The sequence below is a fragment of the Myxocyprinus asiaticus genome, chromosome 24, assembly GCF_019703515.2.
Source record: "Myxocyprinus asiaticus isolate MX2 ecotype Aquarium Trade chromosome 24, UBuf_Myxa_2, whole genome shotgun sequence".
NCBI classification, from domain to species: domain Eukaryota; kingdom Metazoa; phylum Chordata; class Actinopteri; order Cypriniformes; family Catostomidae; genus Myxocyprinus; species Myxocyprinus asiaticus.
Genome location: NC_059367.1, coordinates 29191341 through 29203588, shown reverse-complemented (window position 1 = coordinate 29203588; position 12248 = coordinate 29191341). Strand labels below are relative to the sequence as shown.

The following is a 12248-nucleotide window of genomic DNA, read 5'->3' as shown; positions in this document are numbered from 1 at the left end:
TGTTTTTTTCTCTCTTCAAAAATTAACTTATGTACCCCTAACACTTCAAAAGGACAAACATAATAATAATTTCCCCATGTTTCCCGTTTTCCTCAATACATTCCTTCGCTTCCACCATGTAACTGTGCAAACGGCATAGATGGTTTAGAAAGACCAACAATTTCAAACAAAAAAAATAACTCCAGTTGTTACACGACAACAAATGCCATATCAAACATATGTAACCTGATTTTGTCTTAAAGTTTGCAAACCCTTAAATAAATAATAAATGTATTATTCAGCTATGTAGCAACAGAGAAATCATTAAAAGCATAAGATTACATGTTTACTTATAGCGGCACCTGGTGGCCAAGGCTGGTACCACATGCATTTTTTTGAAGAGAGAAAAAAACATTTGGAGAGAGAGAAAAAAACATTTCTTTTGAAGAGAGAAAATTTCTCGCCCATTTTATTATCCACCAGGCAAGTTATACAAGTTTTTGTGGAATAATTCAATGCAATAACACAGCAGGATTTGCTACACGCTGAAGTTTAATACTGAGTTAAGGGCTTGTCCAAATCCCTAACCTCAAGTAAGCAATAGTAATAATGTTGCTATGCTTAGTTATCACTTATTTGTCATGGCTTACTGATCACACAAATGTCAAATTTTTGGCTTACCAAAGAAACTGGAAAAAATGGTCAAATGAAGGACTGTGGAAACTTGACCTGACAGGGCCACACATTCCTTCAATAAGCCACAAGAGGAGCTTTCTAAAAGCTAAGAATAATAACATTAAATAAGAGCCCAACATTGTTCTATTGTGAATGTGCAAAACACATTGTCCATGCAAGTAGTATACTGCAGGTTACTAAAGATGAAAAATAAAATGTGTATTTTTGTATTGAGTAAACAAGATGCATTGGCCAGTGTGCTGACACACATATACTGCTCACAGCAAATCTGTACACAGACATACAGAAATGCATATCTACTGATTCCAAGCAGAACAGCTGACTTAATGTAATTCGAGACCCTCTGTAAAAAAACCATTACTAAATCTGGGTAACTTAAACATTCAGCCACACACATCCAACTTTGTAAAGAAACCACATAAGCCACGCATGTGTAAAAACATAACACTTTATACAATTAGGCTGAAAAAAATTCAGTGAATACACAACTACTTTACAAATACAAATGCTGTTGTCCCCCCACCCACCCCCTCCCAAATTATTTACATGTGTTCCTGACCCATTAACATCAATACAAAAAGACATTTATAAACAAAAGCCCTGACATTATAATTATTTCAGTACATAAGACAGTGTATCTGATACACTGACAAAATTTTATGGGGGATAAAAGAGTCTTGATCTAAATCAATTCATTAACGATTCCAGGCCAATGTAAACACACCAAGGTCTCACTCAGTTGAATAATGGTCATATTGTTCATAACTATGCATATATAGAAGGAAAGAAAGGATGTGTTTTCAAAAACGACATGTTTCTTCCAAACTGAATTTGGGAGACTGATACGTTCCATAGCTGGCATGAAATGGCTACAGTGTAGGATTATTTTTCTATCAATTTGTGGTCACATTAAATAACATTATAAAGTGTTGTACCACATAGAACAAACATTTAATGTACAACTACAAAATCACAAGACAATTTCCATGTATTATGCAGTCAAACTCCTCAAATTATTAATTTTTTAACTTAAAAATGCATGGTGGCAATCACAAACCATATTTTCTTTTTTGGAGGGATGTTGACCATTTTCTCTGCACATGATACAAGCTAATGTATTTATTCAAATCTTATATAGGGAGATACATTTTGTAGTCTGGGTGCATTTGTGATAAGTGATGCAAACTGTGATGAAATTGTCTTTCAGTAGTTCTAATCAAACTAACTGTAGTTTTCCATCTCCACATCCATGAAGGACATCTTCAAGCTTCAGCTATCCTTTACCATGATCATCAATAAATGCTTCAAAAGGAACATTTACCTACACAAATAACAAAGGGAAAATAATACAACGCCTATTTAAAAAAACGTGAAAGCACAGTAGGGGACACACATATAGTATGACTGACTGAGCATTATGAATAACGTTGAGATGATCTGCCAGAAACATCAAAAGTTCCCGGCACACCAAATTAAGTGTTGCTGAAAGTCGATGGGTGTTACAATCCATATGCACTTCATCCATGACCTTAAAGAGTGTGATGACACTTTGACAACTGTATAAACAAAGTACACTGCATGGTAGAAAAAGAACAGCAAGCAGTATACAGCTCAGTACAGAGGTAATTACAAAATAAGCCATCATATTGACACTGTCTCTACCAAAGCCTCAGTCTGCACTCTTGTCATGCTTGGCACCTGGACAGAAAACACTCATATAGACTCAACAGTATACACTTTCTCTCGAGAAAAAGTAAAAAAGACGCTTTCCCTCCATCCAGAAAGTTTTAGGTGTGTTCCTCTATAATAAAGGGTCACCATCAGTCTTCCCAAAACAAAGAATATCTAGCCCTATTTTGTGCCCAGGTACTTCTGCCTCCTAAAGCCTCTCTAGCTGCCACTGCTGGGCTTGGCGGGAGTTTTAGAGCGCATGGCACCCCCAGTGCGGGTGTTTCCTTTGCCCTGCTGGGGCTGAGGGGTGGAGGCCAGCTGCACTGGAGACTCAGCAGGAGGAGCCGCAGAGCTCTGCTGCTGGGCGGGGCTGTGTGGGGGCGGAGTCTGGATTTGTGGGGAGGCGGCTGCTGCTGTTGTGACGACCTGCTGCTGGAGGAGTTTCTGTTGGACCACCTGGGCGGCCGTAGCAGTGCCCGCGGGAATAACCTGCACCTGAGCCGAACCTGCCACAGGTGCTGCCTGGGTCAGGGCCACCGTCTGAGGCTGTGTCTGGATCTACACACATCACAAAATGAATTCAGTTGCTAAATCAGGTGTTATGACAATTTGAGGATTTGATATTCCAAAACAATGCAGAATCTGTGATATCAATTAGGCAAATAACTTCCGACTGAGAGGCCCAGCACACTCCACACCTAGTAGATTGTTAAAGTCAACATAAAACAGTGTTCAAACCCCATTTTAGATCTGTAATGTAACATACAATGGCATGTAAAAATTAATGTAAACCCTTTGGAATTACCTGCATTTACGTATAAATTTGTCTAAAAATTTTGTATGACCTTCATTTAAGTTACAATAATGAACAAACACAATCTGTTTTAACTAATAACACAAATTATTGTATTGTTCTTATACATATTGAATACATTATTCAAACATTCACAGTGTAGGTTGGAAAAAGTTTGGAATAATGTACAGATTTTGCTCTTGTGGAAAGAAATTGGTACTTTTATTCACCAAAGTGGCATTCAGCTGATCACAATGTATAGTCAAGACATTAATAACGTGAAAAAATACTATTACAACATTGTAGTAATGACAGTTTTGCAGATCCTTGGCATTCTAGCTGTCAGTTTGTCCAGATACTCAGGTGACATTTCACCCCACACTTCCTGTAGCACTTGCCATAGATGTGACTGTCTTGTCGGGCACTTCTCACGCACCTTACAGTGTAGCTGATCCCACAAAAGCTCAATGGGGTTAAGATCCATAACACTCTTTTCCAATTATCTGTTGTCCAATGTCTGTGTTTCTTTGCCCACTCTAACATTTTCTTTTTGTTTTTCTTTTTCTTTACAATTCTTCCCATAAGGCCTGCACCCCTGAGTCTTCTCTTTACTGTTGTACATGAAACTGGTGTTGAGCGGGTAGAATTCAATGAAGCTGTCAGATGAGGACATGTGAGGCATCTATTTCTCAAACTAGAGACTCTGATGTACTTATCCTCTTGTTTAGTTGTACATCTGGCCTTCCACATCTCTTTCTGTCCTTGTTAGAGCCAGTTATCCTTTGTCTTTGAAGACTGTAGTGTACACCTTTGTATGAAATCTTCAGGTTTTGTTTGGCAATTTCAAGCATTGTATAGCCTTCATTCTTCAAAACAAGGATTTACTGACGAGTTTCTAGAGAAAGCCGTTTGTTTTTTGCCATTTTTGACCTGATATTGACCTTAAGACATGCCAGTCTATTGCATACTGTGGCAACACAAAATCAAACACAAAGACAATGTTAAGATTCATTTAACGAACCAAACAGCTTTCAGCTGTGTTTGATATAATGGCAAGTGATTTTCTAGTACCAAATTAGCAATTTAGCATGATTACTCAAGGATAAGGTGTTGGAGTGATGGCTGCTAGAAATGGGGCCTGTGTAGATTGGATCAAAAATGACTTTTTTCAAATAGTGATGGTGCTGTTTTTTACATCAGTAAAGTCCTGACTATACTTTGTGATCAGTTGAATGCCACTTTGGTTAATTAAAGTACCAATTTCCTTCTGAAACAGCAGAATTTGTACATTATTCCAAACTTTTGGCCACCAGTGTATGTAAACCACCAAGCTAATGATGACAACCAAAGCTAATTAGAGTCAGGTGTTGGCAAACCTGGCATCTAATAAATGAAAGGTGATTGGAGGTGTGGGTTAGAGCTACTTTGACTTATAAAAAGCATTCAACAAAATTTGAGTTTGCTATTCACAAGAAGCATCTGCTGACATAGACCATGCCTCGCACAAAAGAGATCTCAGAAGACATAAAGCTGGAAAGGGTTACAAAGTTATATCAAAGAGCTTAGATATCCATCTTTCCACAGTTAGACAAATTATCTATAAATGTAGACCATTTAGTACTGTGGCTACTCTCCCTAGAAGTGGTCGTCCAGCCAAGATGACTCAAACGGCACACCGCAGAATGCTCAGTGAGGTTAAACAAAATAAAAAATTAAAAAAAAAGGACCCTAGAGCGAAATCTAAATACTTGATGGAATCATTGGAACTGGTTAACATTTCTGTTTATGAGTCTACTATATGGAAAACATTAAACAGCCATGGTGTCCATGGCAGGACACCAAGAAGAAAGCTGCTGCTTTCCAACAAAAACATTGCTGCACGCCTGAAGCTTGCCAAAGACTAACTTTGCACTTCACAATGCTACTGGGAAAATGTTCTGTGGACTGATGAAATTAAGGTTGAACTGTTTGGGAAGAACACACAGCACTACGTATGGTGTGAAAAGGGCACCACATTCCAACATGAAAACATCATAACAACGTTGAAGTATGGTGGAGGGAGCATCAAAATTTGGGGCTGCATTGCTACATCGGGGCCTGGACCACTTACCGTCATTGAGGGAAAAATGAATTTCTAAGTTTATCAAGATATCCTACAGGATAATATCAGGGTGGCTGTGCACCAGCTGAAGCTCAGTAGAAGTTGAGTGATACAGCAAGACAATGACCCTAAACATCGAAGTAAATCCAGTACAGGATGGCTTCAAAAAAAGAAAATCCACCTTTTGGAGTGGACCAGTCAGAGCCCAGACCTTAACCCAACAGAGATGCTGTGGAATGACCTCAAGAGACCCGTTTACACCAGACATCCTAAGAATATGGCTGAGCTGAAGCAGTTCTGTAAGGAAGAATGGTCCAAAATTCCTTCTGAACATTGTGCACGTCTAATCCGCAGCTACCGGAAACGCTTGGTTGAGGTTACTGCTGCCAAATGAGGATCGACCAGTTATTAAATCCATGGGATAAGTTCAATAAAGACATGAAAGATATAACAATTATATATAATTGTTTGTGTTGTTGGCTTAAGCACATTGTGTTTGTCTATTCTTTTGACATTGATGAAATCACATATTATGACCAATTAATGGAGAAAACCAGAAAATTCCAAAGGGTTCACACACTTTTTATTGCCACTATATTTCCAAGTGAAACAGGATATTAAATGAAAAAATTTAGGGCAAGACTTGTTTTTATCTATTGTAAATTGAATGGATATTAAAAAGTGGTCTCTATATGACAGGTGGCTGGAGGGAAGGGTTTGAAAAATTGAGTGCTTGGTGACGTCTGTTAAAAAGTTATTACGTTTTTATGAATGATTACACAATTTTTTTTTGTATGAATCATTAACAATTAGGGCGGAATGTGTATTGAGTAAATAGGGTGAAATTTTATTTCATGTTGACTTTAAAACAATTTAAAATGCCTCTCAACATGTACCAAGCACTCAAGAAAACTCTTACCTGCTGAGGAGAGGACACTATCTGCTGCTGTACTATTTGAGGAAGCTTAGCAACCTACAAGCAGAAGGGAAAATCACTACAAAGACAATCTGAACATTTAAACCACACACACATTCATAAACCACTGCATATCTGCATACTTTCATTCTGACCACCTCATGTGTGTTGGGCCAATATGCTACAATGATGTTCTGCACAGGCTGTGGTTGTAAAAGAGTGACTGTTTACCTGAATCTGCTGTGCCGTTGCAGGTTTCTGAGGCTGTGCGATGGAGGTGGTGAAGAACTGTGTCTTGATGCCTGGCTGCAGCTGAGTGGTGGCCGCATACGTCACTTTTTGCTGCTGTTGAGCTGTGGTCTGAGCGGCCTGCTAAACCCCAAGAGATAAAAGGACTATGAAGAAACTTTCACAATGGTATGATTTGAATTCAAAAGCATTGTACAAAAAGTGGGGCAAAATGGGGTTCAAAATCTTAGTCCACTTGTGAAATTATCTAATTTTAGTGAAACGCTAAATTGTAAAATTTACATGAAGTTAAAATGATCTTATTATTTGGAATGTCCCATTACTGCTTTAATGATGGCATGCCCTCAAGCGGGCACGGACCCCACAAGTTTGTGCAAAATTTGATGATCCATGTTATCCCAGCATGATTTGAGAATGTTTAAAAGAGCATCTTGTGTGCTTCAGTGGATGCAAAGGAATTGGACCTTTCATATAAAAAGAAGTTAACATGGTAAATTTCACAAATTTGCTTATTTGATTAGTGACCTAAAAATATTGCAGAATCTTGAATATTTCTTATTTGACATCACATTACTCTTTCTTTTTTTTTTATCCTAAAGGCTCTGATACATTCACGGTAAAGTTCTTCTTTATTCTTGGCTCAGTGCTAGAAAGAAGTTTGAAACAGTTTGAGCAATGATACACTGTTTGCGAACATTTAGACACCGGCCACGCTGCTGGGGGAGGCGTTTAGAAGAGCATTTAAATATGAGGACGCACAAAACATCATATACGACATTAAAATGTCGTATCAATTACTTCATGCCTGATTCTATGAGAAGAATTCACACGGGATGAGTAGAAGAAGCTATTTTAGCCACTCAAAGACTCGTAGTAATATAATGCAGTATATCATGTATAATTTGTCATTTTTACATTATGCATTCATGGCACTAATGCACTAACACGGCCATAATATGCACCGGTTACCCTCTGTTAATATAAACTTGATGACACTGATACTACTGCAAAGATAGATACAGTTGTGCTCAAAAGTTTGCATATCCTGGCAGAAATTGTGAAATTTTGGCATTGAATTTTAAATTTGACTGATCATGCAAAAAAACAAAACAAAAAAAACTGTCTTTTATTTAAGGATAGTGATCATATGAAGCCATTTATTATCACATAGTTGTTTGGCTCCTTTTTAAATCATAATGATAACAGAAATCACCCAAATGGCCCTGATCAAAAGCTCCTTGAAACAACCACACCGTCTTTTTCCAGAACAGCCTGTATTTCTCTTGAGGTTACCTGTGGGTTTTTCTTTGTATCCCGAACAATTCTTCTGGCAGTTGTAGCTGAAATCTTTCTTGGTCTACCTGACCTTGGCTTAGTATCAAGAGATCCCAGAATTTTCCACTTCTTAATAAGTGATTGAACAGTACTGACTGGCATTTTCAAGGCTTTGGATATCTTTTTATATCCTTTTCCATCTTTATAAAGTTCCATTACCTTGTTACGCAGGTCTTTTGACAGTTCTTTTCTGCTCCCCATGGCTCAGTATCTAGCCTGCTCAATGCATCCATGTGAGAGCTAACAAACTCCTTGACTATTTATACATAGACACTAATTGCAATTTTAAAAGCCACAGGTGTGGGAAATTAACCTTTAATTGCCATTTAAACCTGTGTGTGTCACCTTGTGTGTCTGTAACAAAGCCAAACATTCAAGGGTATGTAAACTTTTGATCAGGGCCATTGGGTGATTTCTGTTATCATTATGATTTAAAAAGGAGCCAAACAACTGTGATAATAAATGGCTTCATATGATCACTATCCTTACATAAAAGACTGATCAGTCATATTTTCAAAATCAATGCCAAAATTTCACAATTTCTGCCAGGGTATGCAAACTTTTGAGCCCAACTCTATATAAAAGGTTGTCAATGGGCAGAATATGGACAAAAGAATGATGATTAGAGGTATATTTCAATTTGGGCAGATGTGTGCATGGCTTCCAGCTGCAGACGGCACATGAATGAAGCAACATATCAAACAACAGAGTGAATAGGCACTTAAGTCATTTTTATTTGTATAGCGCTTCTCACAATACACATCATTTCAAAGCAGCTTTACAGGAAATTATGCTGTAATGTCTTAAATGACAAAGTCCTCTTTGAGCAGTTTCACTGAAAAATGTCATTGAAAATTATGCCTTAAAATTATTTGTCTTTACGACCCCAGGAACAAGCCAAAGGTGACTTTGGCAAGGAATCCAAAACCCCATAAGATGTTAGTTAATGGAGAGAAACAAACTTGGGAGGAACCAGGCTCAGCTGGGGGAGCCAGTTTTCCTCTGGCTAAACAGCATGAATATAATGCCAATATCAATTAGCAAGGTGTAATATGAGTAATGTATTAATTGATTAAACTGAGTAAGAGTATGAGTAGACTTGTTGGAAAATGTCTCTAAGCAAACAATCAGATAAGTTTGCACCAGCTCGGCAACTCTTCACGCCAGTGTGTTCATGATGACTGAACCAAATGTTGGCATCAAAGTAGGTGGAGCACCAGGTAAAACCCACCGATGATGTGGACCAATGGCAGTAAGAAGGTGTTAGCAGCTGGAGTAAAGTTTGCGCTGGCAAGCTGTTTCGAAACACTGAAACTAACTCAAAAACACCTTCTTTTTGGCCAGATTTTGTTCAAAATTTAAATCACACCAATTCGTTTCGCTAGAAGTATATTGGTGCCTAATGCTAAGACTTGGTTTATTTCTGGGTATTAATTAGATATTGATTCCCATTTTTTGAATGTGGAGTCAGACTTTAGAAAACCGCTGTACAATCATTTAATATAATAAATCAGGACATTTGCTGATTTATTAGTACCTTTTGCTGCAGAGCAGCTTGTGTTTGCGGAGACTGTGCTGCCTTCTGGACTGCAGCTGCCTGTGCAGCCGCCTGCTGCTTGTGTCTGTGCAACAGCTGCTGAACCTGCTGCACCTGGAAAGGGTGGGTCACCACCTGACCACCTGCGTGCGCGCACACACACACAAAAACACAAACACTTTAGTCTACAATAGAGCCCATATACAGGTGTAATGACGTTAAATTCTGCTTTTTTCAGAGTGAGTCCATACCTGCTTTCTGCGCCTGTCCAATTGCAACACTGATGCCGGCCACAGTGACAGGTAGGGTTGTGACCCCAGCGGAGGAGACCACGGCAGGGACTGAAACTACAGGAGGGGGTTTGGTCAGAGTCACCTGGGCGGTTTGACCTGGCTGAGCTTGGATGGTTCCCGGGGCTGGGACACGTGTCTGAGAAAAGAGAAATAGATAGATGTAAAGCTTATTTTCTTTATGCATTTCAGTGATTTTATCATAGGTAAGGGGTGTTCTTAGACATAACTTAAAGCACTATTATGAAACAATGGAGACAGCCAATAAAAGACACCAATGTTTAAAATATATAACTATATTTATTAAAATTAATATTTTTTATTAAAAAAATCTGCATACAAGTAATATAATTCACTGCTCATCCAATCAGAGTTCGGTTTTATAATTTTTGTTTAAAAAACATATCATACTATAAAAAATTACATTTGGAGTCTCCCTTCAAGAAGGTGTGCTTACCAGTCTGGCCACCTGTAAGTTGGTGACAGTAGCTCCAGTGAGTACAGCTCCTGCTCTGGGTGCAGCAACAGCAGCTAGCTGAGCGTTGGCCTGAGTCGCAGGAGCGGCCTGCACCTGCTGCGGCTGCTGGGTGGTTGCAGCCTGCTGGCCCTGAGCTGCAGCTACTGCTGCCACAACCTGCTGCTGTGCCATCTGCAGCTTCTGTTTCTTCAACAACTCCTTGAGAGAGAGAGAAGAATAGGAGAGAGAAAAATGTTTGAAGTGTTAAATAATTTGGCATACTGGAAAGTGACAGAGGCAGAGATGTTTTCAGAAATTTGGCTTCGGTATGATACCTGCCAACTGATGAAATGTAAACAGGCCTGTCAATAGATTCAATATTTCAATGTGAATCATTCACGATTAATATCAGATTTTTTTTTTGTCGCTAACGCTTTAAGGCATTCAGTTCCTTTTTAAAGGAAAGAAAAATGTGACGTGTAAGAACTAGGTTCAGCAGTTCAATTACAGTAGATGACACATAATGGAATACATGTGCACACCAGTGTTTCCTACAGAGTGTTTTGCAGCAGGGAAGCTGTGGTGATTAATCCCTTACACAACACTAGTTAAACACTGAGCAATACTGGAATTGCATCTAAACTTCCTTCACTGTGGCAAGCATAACCACAAAGCGGACTGTGAAGTGTGAATTATAAAGTGTGTGTGTATACCTGCTGTGGCTTTCCTACTGCTTTGATCTGCGGAGAAGCAGCCTGTTGTTGCTGCTGCTGCATCGGTTGCTGTCTGAACAGTTGGACTTGGGCTTGTGTGATTTGCTTACACTGAGGCAGCTGCATACCTGCAGCTAGAGATGGGGGGACAGTTAACTTAAAAATGTAAATTCTGTTATCATTCACTCACTCTTACAGTATGTTATTATAGACCAGTATGACTTTCTTACTTTCATGGAAAACAAGAGGTGTTATACAGAATGTGAGTCTAAGTCACCATTCACTTATATTGCATGAAAAAATAAATAAAATGGTGACTAAAATATATATTTTTTTCCACAGAAGAAAGTCAAAATGACCTGGAATAGCATGACAGTGAGTGAATAATGACTTTTCACTTTTGAATTAATTAAAACTTTATTGAAAATATGGGAGCATGACTCTCAGAATATGTCAATGGGCCCCAAAAACATATCACTTCTCTAAGGACGGCACTTGTTCTACCTGGAGCCACCAGCGTGCGTGTTTGGGACTGACCCGGAGTCAGATTGGTGGACACCACGGCCGATGCAGTCACTGGAGTAACGGCTCTGACGCCCTGACCAGTCGCTATGGCAACAACCTCTGCTGGTGCACCTGTGGCAGGTACTGCTCTCTGCTGGGTGTGAACCACTTGAGCTGTGGCCGTTCCTGCCGCCTGGAGAGTAAGCAGTTATAAGACACAGTTAGCAATAACACTCAAAAATGAGCAATTTTATTACTCCCAATATGATAAATTCCTACATTAACACTAAAAGACATATACAACCTTGCCCCCCTTAAAATGTATATGTGGGTCTAAAATGACAACCTTATGTACTCTATATTGCTGTATTACACTATACTTCTATATTACCCTATGTATTTGATGTTCGAAATGGTGAAGGGTACTGACAAAAGAAAAGTTGCAGGTTCAAACACACTAAAAAGTGGTCCAGGAGCTATTCCCATTGCATAACAAATGGAAACTGAAAACAATCAATGTATTACAAGAGTATTTCCAGTGTTAAATGCACTGAACACCATAGTAAACACATATGGGTTATATAGACCCACATATACATTATTTTAGGGGTACTAGTGATGCAAATTCCCTTAACATTTAAAAAATATTTAAATAAATGTAAAAAAAAAAAAAAAAAGAAAAGAAAAAAGTCTATTTACATGGTCAAAGACAATTTAATTGAAGAATTGTTAAATTCATGTTAAAACGATAGTCAAAGTAGACAGCCATGTGATTTTTGACCCACATATGCGTGCTAGGGTAAGCAAAAACATTTATTGTATATGGTACATTACAATAAGGTTCCATTTGTTAACATTAGTTAACATGAACTAACAATGAACAATACTTTTACAGCATTTATTAATCTTGGTTAATGTTAATTTCTTCATATACTAGTACATTTTGAAAATCGAAAGTTGTATATGTTAACATTAGTTAATGCACTTACTAACATGAACTAACAATG

The 12248-nt window shown here is 38.4% G+C and overlaps 1 protein-coding gene across 10 annotated transcripts in view; it reads right to left on the bottom strand.

The window, feature by feature from the left end:
* Nucleotides 1-490: 490 nt before the first annotated feature.
* LOC127414755 (E1A-binding protein p400-like) overlaps nucleotides 491-12248 on the bottom strand; it is a 62801-nt gene continuing 51043 nt past the window's right edge. For 5 of the 10 annotated variants that reach the window (XM_051652996.1, XM_051652998.1, XM_051653000.1 and 2 more), the window contains 8 exons: nucleotides 11242-11434; nucleotides 10738-10871; nucleotides 10025-10243; nucleotides 9529-9706; nucleotides 9278-9420; nucleotides 6388-6528; nucleotides 6160-6213; nucleotides 492-2904 (listed from right to left, as the gene is read on the bottom strand). In XM_051652996.1, coding sequence (XP_051508956.1) covers nucleotides 2566-2904; nucleotides 6160-6213; nucleotides 6388-6528; nucleotides 9278-9420; nucleotides 9529-9706; nucleotides 10025-10243; nucleotides 10738-10871; nucleotides 11242-11434 — 1401 coding nt within the window. In that variant the 3' untranslated portion in view covers nucleotides 492-2565. Of the gene's footprint in view, nucleotides 2905-6159; nucleotides 6214-6387; nucleotides 6529-9277; nucleotides 9421-9528; nucleotides 9707-10024; nucleotides 10244-10737; nucleotides 10872-11241; nucleotides 11435-12248 lie in introns of all 10 variants that reach the window. The other 5 variants (XM_051652997.1, XM_051653001.1, XM_051653004.1 and 2 more) reach the window with 5 other exon arrangements.